At 32.6% G+C, this 14,971-nt stretch overlaps 2 protein-coding genes across 4 annotated transcripts in view; both read left to right on the forward strand.

Moving 5' to 3' along the window:
• The first annotated feature begins 3,515 nt into the window (after nt 1-3,515).
• The window catches only part of LOC129800690 (homeobox protein LOX10-like), a 242,167-nt gene continuing 230,711 nt past the window's right edge, over nt 3,516-14,971 (forward strand). Inside the window, exons 1-2 of one of the 2 annotated variants that reach the window (XR_008751645.1) lie at nt 3,516-3,830; nt 3,905-4,639. Coding sequence is in view for 1 of the 2 variants with exons in the window: in XM_055845278.1 (XP_055701253.1) it covers nt 3,717-3,830; nt 3,905-4,501 (711 nt within the window). In the remaining variant the exon portion in view is untranslated. Of the gene's footprint in view, nt 3,831-3,904; nt 4,690-14,971 lie in introns of those variants that run through there. The other variant, XM_055845278.1, reaches the window with a different exon arrangement.
• LOC129800685 (protein zerknuellt 2-like) lies at nt 11,727-13,258 on the forward strand. 2 transcript variants are annotated; one of them, XM_055845271.1, is made up of 2 exons: nt 11,727-11,923; nt 12,020-13,258. In XM_055845271.1, exons 1-2 carry the CDS (start codon nt 11,858-11,860, stop codon nt 13,004-13,006), a joined length of 1,053 nt encoding a protein of 350 aa, XP_055701246.1. In that variant the 5' UTR covers nt 11,727-11,857; the 3' UTR covers nt 13,007-13,258. The 2 variants fall into 2 exon arrangements, with proteins under 2 accessions (XP_055701246.1, XP_055701247.1); XM_055845272.1 differs by having other exon boundaries at nt 11,747-11,923; nt 12,023-13,258.

A 14,971-nucleotide genomic window follows, 5' to 3' on the forward strand; every position in this document is an offset into this window, starting at 1 on the left:
CCAAATCTATCGATAAACCGGATGACATTTCGCCCCAAATGCCCATTTGAGAGAGAGTCTACTGTACTTATTCCCTGTGTACAGTCAATTTTCTTCAACTTGTTACCGTTTTAGAGGTTGAACGGTAAAAGGTATCAACTTGCAGTCGTCGGTGATCCCCTTGAAAAAAACATTATCAGATGTATCCCCCCACGCCGTCCAACTTCTCCAAAACCATGTTTATTGTGGTTTTCGCAAAAACGCCTGCAGTCATTTGTTTTATTTTCTGACATGTTTTGGAGGTTAGTTCATGCGAATATTTGTCCGAAAAAATTGTCAACATAGAACTTTCTAAGTCAAAGTTAAACCACTTTGGAAAGCCTATTTCCCTCCAATCGTTTTTCTAAAATTTGGAAAGTAAACCAAAATCTATGAGCATGAATTTTGGGTAATGATCGAAAGTGTAACTGTGTTATCATACTTGCACATTAAAATTTTAATATGATTCACATTAATTGTCGCTGGTGAGAGTCCAAATGTTTAATTTGTGTGTTTGAATCACTTTATATTCAAAATTTGATCTATTTGTTGATAAAAAGGTAGACTTGGCCCGCAAAATTTGATATAAATTGATTTATAGCATTAATGCGAAAAATTAATGCGATTTTCTCTTTAATTTTTTAATGTGAAAAATATTTATGCTTTAGGTAAATTTAAACTTATTTTTGCAGGCCAAGTTCACTTCTTTATCAATAAATAGAACAACCCCAAATATTAAGTGATTCAAAGACACAAATAACATATTTAAACGCTCACAAGCGACAATTAATGTGAATCTCATTAAAATTTTAATGTGCAAGTGTGATAACGCCGTCAGTAATATCCTAGATATTTTGATTTAAATAAAAAGTTTTCAATTTTCCAGAAATTTGATTCCAAATTGCTGTATAATATCTCTCATCTTAAGTTCCAAATCGAATTTGCATGCAATCCGAGTTTACTCACGTTAAGAATCTAATCTACAATAAACTAGATTTAAGTTTATCTGTCAAACAGTCAAACTTTATTGAATTAAAAAGCTTTCAGAGATGTCAGGAATAGTAATATTTTTTCTAAAAAAAATAGGGTAAAGTGATATAATTTGGAATTAGTGTTACAAGTTGGACAATTCGCCGGTACAGGTTAGGCATGGCTTTTTTCTTGATAAATACAGTACAAAATTTGTTTTTAAGCACAAGGAACCAAATTATAAAACTAAAGCATTAAAAATATACAAATAAAAATGAAGTACTAAATTTATCAAGACAAAAAGCCCTGTCCAAATTGTACCATTGCCCAACTTGTACCACTTTACCCTATAGAAAATTGCAATGTTTTCCGTATTTTTCGATAAGTTTTAGGAACTGCTATCCTTGTGTTATCCGTGTTTTTTTTTCAAACTTTTTTCAAATTTCATTAAATATACTCTGGGTTTTGCACCCAAATTAAGAATTTGAGAAAAAATACCATGTCAATGACTCTTTTATATAGAATCGTTGGTTTTGTACAACAAATGTACGTGAAATGAGAACGCCCCGCCCTGTTTTCGAGTGTGTGTCCCTTACACCAGGAAAACTTCATGTAAATTTCGATACATCCCTTTCTTTCTTTAAATACTTTGAATATCTCTGTCCCTCTCTTTTGCATTTGTATTGAACTAAATTGAATTTGTAGTGATGTTCAAAAGAAGAAGAAGAAGAAGAAGAAGAGTGCGAAAGGGTGCGATAGGCACATGCAAAACTGAGAAGGGGATGTAATTTCATCCCTTATATGCAAGTAATTGAATTTGTATATACTAAGAAAAATTAGACGACAATTAACTTGAAATTGTAAGTGATTTTAGATTTCATAAAATTTTGCTGATTTAAAGATTCTCAATAAACTTTAGAAAAACCTGTTTTTATGAAGATTTGCAAGTGTATTTGAAAACGTTTTTATTTGTGAAAATTTTAAATTCACCTGTAAATTAAATATTTAAATTTCGACTTAATTTATAGGAAAATAAATATAAATTGATCGTCTTATTAAAAATTTTCATTTTATACTCGAGATATTACTATATTCTTTTGTCGTATCTGCTTTTTGACAAATTCTCAGGCGATTACATGACTTTCGTAAAGAATTTAGGTCTGAAGATGGAAAAATTCAGTGAAAAGTTCAATTATTTCTGCAAGGTTTTAAGAAATTCGTGGGGAAGTGGGGCAACTTTGTATTGGAACATCTCTAAAATAGGTCTTTTTTCTTCAATCTTTAAATTAAAATGGACCATACAATAATGTGATTTATATAGATATATTATTTAAAAAAAAAAGATATGCGAAAATCATTTGTATAATCAAAACATAACCTCAATTTTTCGAGGTTATTTAGAGAATAACCTAACCTTTATCCAAGGTTTTGAAGCCCTTTAATTCAATGGATTACTAAATATAAAAATCTTGACTGATTTTAAAATTCTTAGGCATTTTATAAAGAAAAATTCGAGCATTAAAGATCTTCCTAAATCTAGCTTGAAGTCTGTCATGACATAACCTTAAATTATTGAGGATATTTTTAAAATAAACTAACCTTTATATATTTTGAAACCCTTTAATTCAATGGATTGCCGAATATAAAATTCTTGACTGATTTTAAAATTCTTAGGCATTTTAGAAAGAAAACTTCCAGCTTTAAAGATCTTTATAAATCTAGGTTAAGGTCGGTAGGGGGAAGAGGGGAACTTTTGAATTGGGGCTGATTTAAAATTATGCTTTTTTCTCCTGTTTTAAAATGAATTCCATTTTAAAACAGGAGAAAACTTTTATTTTTAAAGCTGACCAATTCAAATGTTCTCCATTTTACCTCATCGATCATAACCTAGATTTATAAAGATCCTTAGGGAATTGAATTTCCTTTCTAAAATATCTAAGAATTTTAAAATCATTCAAGAATTTTCTTTTTGGCAATCATTTGTATTAAAGCGCTTCAGAAACCTGATAAAGATTAGGTTATTCTCAAAATAACCTAAAAAATTTGAGGTTATGTCTTAATAATACAACTCACTATTACTTAGACTTAAGAGAATATTTTTTCAATTTTATTTTGAAATATTATTAATATATAAATATAACTTAATAATGTCAGTAATGACGACAAGTATTTGATTTCCTTGGCTATAAAAGCATCAAAAGTAATAAAATTTATAACCAAAATTTAAAAGGTAAGTTGAAACAGAGGTCAGGAGTTTGCGAAGATTTTAAATTGTGTTACAGATGTTTTGATAATGCTATTCTGCTAAAACGTACGATAGAAAATTGCACTTTCCAAGCTTTCGACTATCATAAGAACCCCTCTTATCACACTGATTTAAAATTTCATGTACATTATTTACAAAAACAAATCAACGGAATAATATGAGTAAATAGCAGAATTATTTATTTCAATAAATTAACAAGGAATGTAAACTTTATTCATTGAAAAACTTCCAAGTCGAAAAAAATCAGGCAAATGTTTTGAATTGTAGCGGTCCGTTTGGATCTCTGTGTGTGAGGTAAGGTATCAAGAATCTAGAGTGTTTGTGTGCTATCCCTTTCACTCATGTACAAGAGTACATAGCAACAAGTGCTCAGGAAGGGGTATAAAAGACCGGTCCTGAACTGTTCTGCTAAACACTTTGTTTTCAAACTCCCGTTCAAGCATTGCCAGTGACAAAATTCTCAATGTCGTCAGAAATTTACGAAGAGGAGATCCTCTACGAAACGTTCAGGGATTTATTCACCAATAATCACGTAACTCTGCCGGATTTGAAGGATTTCGTCGAAGAGCAAATGCAGGTGAGATCCAGGAACATCTTTCTCAATTTTTTTCTCTAAATTTTAATTTTTTTCTATTTTTCTTCCTGATTTAGTTCTATCAACCTTGCGATTGTCCTGCGGGGGAAAGGATCAGCTCCAGCGCATCAGGAAACTCCTCCGATCCTGGACCCAGCAAAAAGAGGCGCAATTATCGAACGAGCTTCACAAAGGAGCAGAGGAAGATACTGGAAAAGAAGTTCCAGGAATCGAAGTATCTGACCAGGGTTCAGCGCTGTGAACTGGCTGAGAAAATTGGCGTCACCGAAACGGCTATCCGGGGTTGGTTCCAGAATCAACGCACAAAGATTGGCAAGAATGCCAACAAATCTCCGGAGACTTCTTCAGTCAGTTCTGGGTCGTCAGATTGGGCCCCGAGGACTCCAACTCCTGCACAGCATCAGCCTGTTCCTGATCCCCTACCCCCACAGACTCATCTACTCACCCAGACCCGGGAGTACCCTGACTGCCTCAACTACCCTCATTCCCAAGCTGACCCTTCGCATTTCAGCCATTCTAGGCAAGTTAATCCGTCTCACTACTATCTACCTCCCTATCCTACACCGCCTATGCCCTATCCACCGCCTTATCCACCGCCCTACAATTTCGGACACTACGGTTACAATTACGGACACTACGGCTATCATCCGTAGAATCTTCAGTAAAAATTCTTTACTGAATTTTCTTTACTCCTTCAGACAAACTTTAACGAAAAAGGATTTACTTTTGCTAAATTATAAATTGTTCACAGTTAAAATCTTAAAAAAAAATTGTAATAATTGACAAAAAAAGTTTGTACATTGTTTTGTGAGTAAAGTTTAAATATTTTAGTAAAGAAAAATTTGTCTTTCAATTTAAATCTCGTCTCTGTCTTTTCATTTTGTTGAATTTTGGTTTGGGATTTGATTCTTCAAAGGTACGAAAGTTTAAAAAAAAAAGATGATGAAACAGAAAATTAAAAAAACATAAAAAAGTCAAAAGAAATAAAGAACATAAGTCATTAGAAGTGAAAAGTAAAAAAAAGAAAAAAGAACGTTAAAATAAAAATAATTGTGGTTTGGGATTTGATTCTTCAAAGGTACAAAAGATTAAAGAAAAAAGATGATAAAACAGAAAATTAAAAAAAAACATAAATAAAAGTCAAAAGAAATAAAGAACATAAGTCATTAGAAGTGAAAAGTAAAAAAAAAGATAAAAGAACGTTAAAAAAAATAATAAATTCAAGTTGCTGATTGAGAAAAATTCATTAAATTGTATGAGATACAGTGTAACAATGGGTTAACTGAGGATATCTCAACAAAGTTCCGGGGGATCCATTTGGTAAAGTCATTCAAACTTCGCGTATAAATCGCCTTCAAACACATCATATTTTTCCCATATTCCTTTAATGAATCTGACCTAGTAGAAATAGGGGAAAGTGCCCATGCCCATGCTATGTAAGATCCCAAGCTTCGTAATGACTAAATTTTTCTTACGTCTCTGAATATATGAGTCTCTGAAATATATTATAAAAACTGACCAATTTTGGAAGAGGAAAATTTAGTCATTACGAAGCTTAGGATCGTACGAAGCATGGGCACCTTTTCCTGTATTTTAATAGCCAGTCTTAAGTCAGACATTTCCTGAAAAAATTATATAAGATTCATTACAGAAATATGGGAGAAAAAGGAAGTGTTCAAAGCCAGAACATGTACGAAGCATCAAAGACTTCCCCTATGCCTTATATGGGGTCTTCTCCGAGTCTTCAGTTTCTCTTTTGCCAAAAATTGTAAAATTCGTAAAGGACCGGGTGGGTTCGGAGGGTTTTAGATCTTCCTTGGCGGGGTTATTTTCCTGGGATTTCGTCTAGGCCCCTGGTGTTTTCGTACTTGGCTTCGTTTTTGGATGTTTTCCAGTTTGCTACCAGTAAGTATTACTTTAAACCATTATCATAGTTCTTAGTATTTGTATAAGGCCTGTTCACGATACAATCGTTCCAAAAAAGATTTTCAAAAACAAGAACTTCCTAATATTTTAAAAAAGAAAAATATTTTTTGAAAGGCTTTTTTTATTCAAGTTTTGAATTAGCAAAATTGCGCAGCTTCTTTTTGATTGTTTCATTCTACCCATTCCATTATTTCTTGATTTTTTAATATCTTAAATTTTTAAAAATTAAATATTTTGGAATTTTCCGAGAAAGCTCTTGTTCGTTGCATTCGAAATATCGTCGGTTCCGAAGACGAGTATTGTAAGTCCAAAATATAAACTTTACAGGAAAGAGGTTTAAAGTTCGACAGCTAAAATTTATTTTCATTAATTTCACTGCAATTAGTATACTTTCAGCTTTTGAAACTATTTTATCATACTTGCGCATTAAATATCTTCTAGTTAACATTATTTTTCAATTAATTATGGCAAAATTGTGGGCAAAAAACTCAATAATTGGGCACGCTGATTTTAAGTTTTTTCTTGTAACTTTTGCAGGAATATCTTAGTCAACATAAAATTTTGTGAGGATATAGATCTAAGGTTTCTGTATCCAATGATTCCATCTTTTTATACTATTGGAAGTAGACTTACAATAGTCTTCTTCGGAACCGACGATATGTTTCTTCGGAGAATAATTATCTAAACATATTCTTCTAAATCAGCTAATAGAATTTTGTATTCGGCCCCCTTTTTATTGAAATTCTGTCTACGCTCTATCGAATACCTAAATTAATTGAGAAATTTAAGATTTTACGACGCACAAAAATAAAAAGAATTAAAAGTAGAAGAGAAATTGAACTTTCAATATTCCAATTTATAACATATTCCTTGTTCGATTTCTTTTGAAACTTTGGACAGACTTTAAGGTGGCTTATGAACGCTATTGGTAAAAATTTGGGACTTCGATATCTCTTACTTTGGAAAATATCGAAGGGTATAAGAGGTAAAAGCGATCAAAGTAGCTCGAGGTCCTGGTTCTCCGAAATAATATATCGATTATCGATTCCCCGAGATTACTTTGGATTTCCTAAAACAAAATATACATGAGTACCCCGGGTTCCTGGAAAAATACACACAGAAAAATGGAAAATTCTTAAACAGAAACAGCCAGGAATTTAATTTCAAATTTCATCTAATGAATGCCAATAATGCTATATTTCCAAATCCTTGATCGTTTAGTTTTAGTTATAATTTGCAAATCTGACGATATTTTCCATTTTTCAGCTAATGCTGAACTTAAGTTCCCGATCCCTTATACGGGCTTCAGACCTAAGGTTTAGCCATATTGCTTAACTTCTCTAACTTCTTATCAATCAAGATTTTTCATAATATTTCGACTTAGAATTGTAATATAACACCCAAATAATCTATTGAATTCTAAAGAACCAAATTAATTGTTTTAAAGATTTTCAAACCTTCTGGAACTGGGCTAAACCTCTAGTCTGAAGACGGCCTTAGCGTCAAAGACATAAAGATTCTAGCCCATTTTATTCATAAAGATCTTGTGAACTTAAATGCCTTGAGGATTCACGTCCAATTTAAGTTCCCGGAGTCTTATATATTCTTAAATTTAGAGTCGAAATTTTTCTGTGTGAATGAGTTCTCTGGGTTCCCTAACCAAATTGGCCCAAGTTCCCTGAATTGAGTTACCGCTCGGACAATATCGAATTTTGAAAATTTCCACTTGGCACTTGTGCACCACAACGCCCTATACCTTGTAAAAGAATCACAACATTTTCAAAATTTACAAAATGATTGATCAATTTTGTTTGATATACATATTATTTAAATAATATTTTTAAATAATTTAATGTTAAAATCGTTAAAATATTTCGTACTCGTTGCTACCTCAAGACTTGGTGATTCCCATAAAAAGGCTATTCAAAGGCATTTAAACCCTCTTCTCGTAAAACCCTAAGTTATTTCTAATTACTTTTTAACAGCTCTATGGTTTCGAGATAAGGCTGAATTTGTTTTAAGTGTTAATCTGCTAACTATTATCAATTATAATTAATTTTGGAGTAAGAGGGATCTTAAAGGGATTTTTTTTACCTAAATGCCTTATGAAGTTGACGGGTTAAAGTATCCTAATTTAAAATAGAATTTTGTGAGTATTTGTGACTTTCTGTTGAATAATCCAAGATTAAGTAACCATATTGAAGAAAAACTCTCCAAACTAACACAATTTTTGCTTTCGAGAAAAAGCGCATTTCACAATTTTAAATTTAAAGTTTTTTTTGTTCTAAATTCGAAGTGATTTGGTCAAAAACGAAAGGAGGCTTCTACACAATAAATTTTAAAACAGTTTACTTATCGAAACTTCATGAGAATATTATAGAAAAAAAATTGGTGGAAGCACTTCAGGATTGATCAACAGGATGCTCTGAATCTTATCAAAGCTAAAGGAGAATTCTTCGAGGAGAACTGAGTTTGATGATTTTATTCATGTTTTTTAAATATAACACAATGAAGTAAAATAAATAAAATTGCGACAATAATAAGAAGTAATTTGAAAAATAATAAAAAATATATGAAAAAGTAGAATTTGAGCTGGAAATTTTAATATTTAAATAAGAAATCCCTTTTAGAACAGATCACACCGGAAACCGGCAACAATCCATACCAAACATATTCCTTCGGCATAATTCTCACTTTTTTTTACTCTCCAAACCAAACCAATTTTTGCATCAATTTGATGATTTTTCCGTTCTCTGAGACAATATTCTTTAAAAAGAAAATGATTTATTAGTAAAATTTGCCTAATATAAACACCTCGTATCAAAACCAAAAAGCAATTGACCGGTCAACTGCTTTTTGCTCTTTGCTCAAGGTACTTATAATCGGAAAATTTTACTAATAAATCATTTTCTTTTTAAAGAATATTGTCTCAGAGAACGGAAAAACATCAAACTGATACAAAAATTGGTTTGGTGCCGCAATTTTTTGATTATTTTTTCCACGTGTAAAAAGGCAATGAAGGTGTAAAAAAGCAATGACCATGTAGAAAAGCCCAGTCTGTTCGCTGTGATAAAGCCACTTATCTGTTATGCAAAAGAATCTCCAAAGCCAGAAGTAAGGGTTGTAGGCTAGGCAAAAGGGCTCATGAAGAGACTCATACAATTTTGTAGAAAATCTGTATGAAGTCATCCCAACTGCGATTTCTTGACAACAATTTCCTTTGAATTGCTTTGGAGGCACTCAGCAAATTACTCCCGATACAGAAGCTTCACTCGCGTACAAGCTTATCAATAATCACTGTTACTCTTTTTATTTTTTTGGCCACAAATAATAATAAATTACGACTGAATAAACTTAAAAGAACAATTTGGTTCAAAAGGCTCTTCTTTCACTGCAATAAAATTGAAATTAATGAGCAATTTTAACACTTTAATTTGCTGTATTCAAACTTAATTGAGCAACCACATTTATGCTATTTTAGAATGTTTAAACATGTTTTGGTGGGCCAAGTTTTAGTTTATATCAATAAATAAGCGAAAATCTATCAAATCAAATGATAACAATTCATCGGAAAATTGAATTGCATTTCTAAATTGAAAAAAAAACCTAGTGTGATAGCACTGTTAAAATTCTGTTTTTTTCTGGTTAAGAGTTTGAATGAAATATTTTTCAGTATTAAATCAAAGAATATAAAATACGATAAATTTTAATCAATCTTTAAATTAAAATCCATTACTTTAAGAAACTTTTTTTCAAAATGTTTGAGAAAATTGGTTGAAAAGATGTGCCTAAGGAAATCGAATAAATTTTACATATTTTTTTTAAAGTTGAAAATATTTCAGTATTTAAAATTCAAACACATTAGAATTAAAATACTTTTAATACTAATTTTCATTGGCATTGAATAAACGAGCAGTAAAAAGTTTAAAAAAAAAAATCAGTAAAAAATTATAAAAGTGGTCAGAAAAAAAAATGAAACATGATCAGTAAAAAGTGGTCAGAAAAAAATAATACATGATCTCTAAAAAGTAAAGGATGATCAGTAAAACACAAAAAATAAAATAAAATTGGTTAGTAAAATATTAAAAATGAGCTTGCTGACCACTTTTAACTTTTTACTGATCATTTATATTTCCCTTTATTTTTTACTAACCACATTTTAATTTTCACTGAGCATTTTTATTAATTTTGATTTTAGGGCAGAATCACATTGACAGTAAAATGCTCACCGTCACCGTCAAAGCCCTCACCGTATTTCGTTGATTTACGCATTTTCATTGTAATTTTTACGCAAATTCTCAATTACCGTGTTACATTATCTCATACTCGGTGGCACTAGGTGAAAATAATATAAGAAAATTGAAGAAATAAAACGAAAATGCGATAAACGGTAAGCAATAAGAAAAACTGTAGGATTTTTTTGCTACAGTTTTTCGTACAGTTTTTTTGCTCACCGTTTATCGCATTTTCGTTTTATTTCTTCAATTTTCTTATATTATTTTCACCTAGTGCCACCGAGTATGAGATAATGTAACACGGTAATTGAGAATTTGCGTAAAAATTACAATGAAAATGCGTAAATCAACGAAATACGGTGAGGGCTTTGACGGTGACGGTGAGCATTTTACTGTCAATGTGATTCTGCCCTTAATTTCTATCTCTCACTGCTCATATTTTAATTTTTTTACTGACCCCATTTCATAATTTACTAATCATTTTTTAATTTTTTGCTGACCACTTTTTTTGATTTTTTACTGCTCATTTTTTATTTTGTACTGACCAATTTTTTATTTTTTACTGACCATATTTAATTTTTTACTGTTCAATTTTTATTTTTTACTGCTCGTTTATAATTTTTTACTGACCAATTTTTATTTTTTATTGACCACTTTTAATTTTTTGCTTACCACTTTTAATTTTTTACTGTTCACTTTTATTTTTTTACTGACCAATTTTTACTTTATACTGCTCCTTTTTAAATTTTTTGCTGACCACTCTTTAATTTTTCAATGATCAATACGAATATTTCCACTGATCATTTTTCATTTTTTAATGCTTTTTTAATTTTTCTGCTGCTAATTTTTATTTTTTTGCTGATCAACTCATTTTTAATTTTTTACTGACCATATTTTCTTTTTACTGACCATTTTTAATTTTTTGCTGATTAATTTTCAATTTTTTACTGATCAACTCGAGTATATCTACTGATCAATTCGACATTTTTACTGACCAAATTTTACTTTTTACCGAATATTTCGAATTATTTACTGATCAAATTTAATTTTTTGCTGACCACTTTTGACTTTTTACTGACCATTTATTTTTTGCCATTTCCTCTATTCTAATATTCTATACTCTATACTCTATTCTAATTGTTAAATTTCTCTTTGTTTTAATTTTAATTCTTTTTCTACCAATTTCTCGAAAGATTCCGTACAGAGCTGTACATTCATTGCCTGAGAAAAGAATAAATGAAATGTAAATCCATCTTAGAATAGTGTAGAACAGAGTCATCAATGTATTATAGAGTTTGTAAGAATTTTGAAAATTATTATTCTTCAATAAAAAATTTAAAATATTTAAAATTCCATGGTTTTTGGTATTATTCCTATTTTTGGAATAATACTCCGATGCAAGATATCGATTCGTTTATTTAGCAGCCCCTTTTGAGGAAAACGAGGAGAACTTTTAAGAGATCAAATTCAAGAAAATCAATTGAAATTCATTTTTTTTTCAAGATCATGATTTTTTCTTGGATTTTTGAAATTTTAAAAAGAGTTTTATTCGTTTTATTGGAGAATTTTCGTAAAATGCTAAAGTTTTCCAGGTGGAAAAAGGGGCGGAGCAATGGTAAGTTTCTGATCGCTCCGCCTCAGATTTTCCAGGTAGCTCTTGGCCAGATTTGCCTCTGGATTTTCTCCCAAAAGAACCCGAACTCTGACCGAGAGGAGGCTTCGGTGGTTATAAAAGACTCACCAGCACCGACTGGACAATCATTTGTTGTACAGTTTCTGTCCCGTAACAATATCTGAGTGTCTTTGTCTCTTGTGGAGTGAGTGGATATCTTTTGAGAAATAGTTGATATGAGCGACTTCTTGCCATCGAATACCATGGATAACTTTGCCAACATCGAGAGTGCACTTGATGAGGTTTGTGTGGATTCATTTCAACAAGATTTGCCCCAATTGACTTTTGGCGGGAAGAATTTCGGGGAAGTGGACACTAACTGTAAATTCCCGTTTCAGAAGATCAGGAAATTTGAGAACAACTGGGGACAAGATCTCGACGAATCTTGGTCACAGTCGACAACATCGGTACAGAATTCGCCCCAGGAGGTGTCTCTGAGCCCTCAGGCCTGTTCTGGGACCAGTCAGAGTCCACCGGGGGGTCAGGTCGGTGGGGAGACAGCAAGTCCACCATGGACGACTGAGGTGCAGCAGAGACCGGCTGAAATCATCCTGCCACAGCTCAATCAGCAACCACGTCCAGCCATGGCGACTGTTCAGCCAATTACCCGATCAGTACCACCTCAATCTCTGCCCGCAAATCCTGAACCTGCCGCCTTTGCTGAACCCGTGAAGAAGCGCTCGAGGACGCAGTTTAGCACCTTCCAGCTGGTTTCTCTTGAGAATGCCTTCACTCAGAGCGTCTACATCTCCAGGGCCACCCGAAGTAGCCTGGCCAGAGAACTCAATCTCACAGAGAAGCAAATAAAGATCTGGTTCCAGAACAGACGCATGAAGGAGAACAAAGTGATAAAGGGAAAGGTTTCTGGACCAAATAAACCACAGAATCGCTTAGCTGCGAGTGCAGTGAAGAATCTCCAGAAATTAGCTGAGAAGCAAAATGATCAGAATATCGTGTCCAGGCTCATGTCACAGCGCCAGGTGGCTATTTCTCAGCCATCGGCCTTTCCCAATTTTGCCTCCGGCGAGGAAGTTCATCAGCAATACCAACCACCTCCCCCATATCCAGCTGGATCACAGATATATCAGCAGGAACCGAGGCAGCAGCCCTTGTACCCTCAGGAAAATTTCTACGATCCCCCTCAGCAGCCTTTCTACCGACCAGACCTTCATTATGATTTCCAGCTGCCCTATTCGGGCTTTCCCGATCCTGCAGCTGATCACATGATGGACTACCCACCATTTGTCGGTGGGATGCTCCTCAATGATATGACCAACTCAACAATCTCCTGGGGAAACATCCTGGATCGTCAACTTACGGCTTAGATTCCAGAGCGCTTTCCCCTGGTTTCAGATCTCTAAGCTACCTGATCAAATGGTACAAGTCAGCGTTTTTCATCCCACCAATTCCCCTTCATCATTCGTAACCATTAGTGAAAATGAATGTTTAGTCCTTTCAATTTATTATTATTTGTGAAAAAAACTACTTTATTAAAAATACAAAATGATTTTGTAGTCATAACTTGAACAATGTATTCCCAAAGTCAGATTATTAAAAGTAAAATGAGCCTAAGAAAAGAACTGTTTTTATCGCACAAAACACGTGGAATTCCTGGATGGTCGTTCAACTCTGAAGGGGAGGATTTCAGGTGATCTCTTGGCAGATTTATCATTAGTACTCGTGCCACTGGACGAGTCGGATATATTCCTTCTAATGGCTTTATCACTTCTTCGGTTTGTCTGCTTTCTTGCGCCTTTCACCCTTGGGATCGGGTCTTTGGGTTGACAAAAGGTCAACGGGAGGCTTTTGTCTGGTGGTCTAGGTAAGAAATGCCATAGAAGAAATCATGATCTGGCTACTGGTCAAAATATCTTCCCTCTGCATGTGCTCGCATCTTAAGTTGAGAAGCACAGCTTTAGTTATTTGGAATTGAGTGTGAAATAATTTATTCCGATTTTAAGGCTTAAACTTACCGATTTCTTGTAATTCTTGATCTTTTTACCCTTTAAGGACGATTGGAACACCGGTGTCCCATAAAGAAAATAATTTTTTCTGACTACCTAGAGTTATTTTTTTCTTATAATTACACGTAATTTCAAAGTAGAAGATTGAAGGAATCTAGGATATTTCTTGAAAGTCTACATCTATTTGCTATATAGTAATTTTTTAAGCTCAAAAATTACGAATTTTTAAATTCTCATATAGAGAATTTATTTTAATTATTTTTTATACAGTAGACTCTCGCATATCCGTGAGAGCGGGATCAAATGTCATACGGATTTTGAGAGTGATACCCATCAAATTGTTTGAAATCCAACGATTTTTTTGTTTACATTGAAAATTTATGGAGTGAATCCTGACCTGACTGAATCCGACAGTCTCTCTAAACATGCGTTCTGTCCAAAAAAGTTACAGTGAGTAAGAATTACAGTAGATAGAGCACATTTACTTAACAAAAAAAACCCAAAACGCGAACAATGTGTCATCAAAATTTTGAAAATTCAACTGCCTCACGGATTTTTTTGTGTCACCCGGAAAAAGAGTCCACGGATAAGCGAGAGTCTACTGTACTTCCAATTTTTTTTAAAGTAAAACCGTTTTGGAACAAAAAACTACAATACTCAAACATTATATTTTTCATTAAAGTGAAAATTATTTGTCATTGATATCGACAGAATAATTATTTAAATTTTTGAGCTCTTTTTGTCCCTATTGTTCATAGAGACAAAAACTACACCAAATCAAACTCTGTTGACTTTGCAAAGTTTAGACGTAAAGTAAAACGCATCACAAGTTTTGTTTAATAGTTTCATTTTTATTGCTAATTTTTGATCTGCGAAAACTGTCTCGTCGTTAAAGGGTTAAACTTAGAGCGAGTGCCCCTTGCCCCTTCAGCATGAAATATCTACTTAAATTTAAATTTTACAACTTATCATTTACCTATGTATTATATGTTCGCCTCTATCGACAGAATATCTTCACAGGACATATTTTTGAACTATTCCTGATGCCGAAAATGGACAGCTAAATTTTCAATGATTTTCGCTTTATTTTTTTTTTAAAAAATATTTTGCAAAATGTGAAAAAAACTGTTTTTTTTTAAGTTTATCTCGAAATCTATCTCACCGATTTCGTATATTTTAGGCTTATGTTGTAGAGCTATTTCAGTACAGACCAAATTTAAAAAAAATCTTTAATCGGTATATAAGTTTTCGAGATGTTGAAATTTGAAGCAAAAAATGTTTTTTAAAAATTTTCTGTTTTTTTTTAATTTTTCGTTAAAAAACTTA

The sequence above is a fragment of the Phlebotomus papatasi genome, chromosome 2 (genome assembly GCF_024763615.1).
Source record: "Phlebotomus papatasi isolate M1 chromosome 2, Ppap_2.1, whole genome shotgun sequence".
Classification (NCBI taxonomy): domain Eukaryota; kingdom Metazoa; phylum Arthropoda; class Insecta; order Diptera; family Psychodidae; genus Phlebotomus; species Phlebotomus papatasi.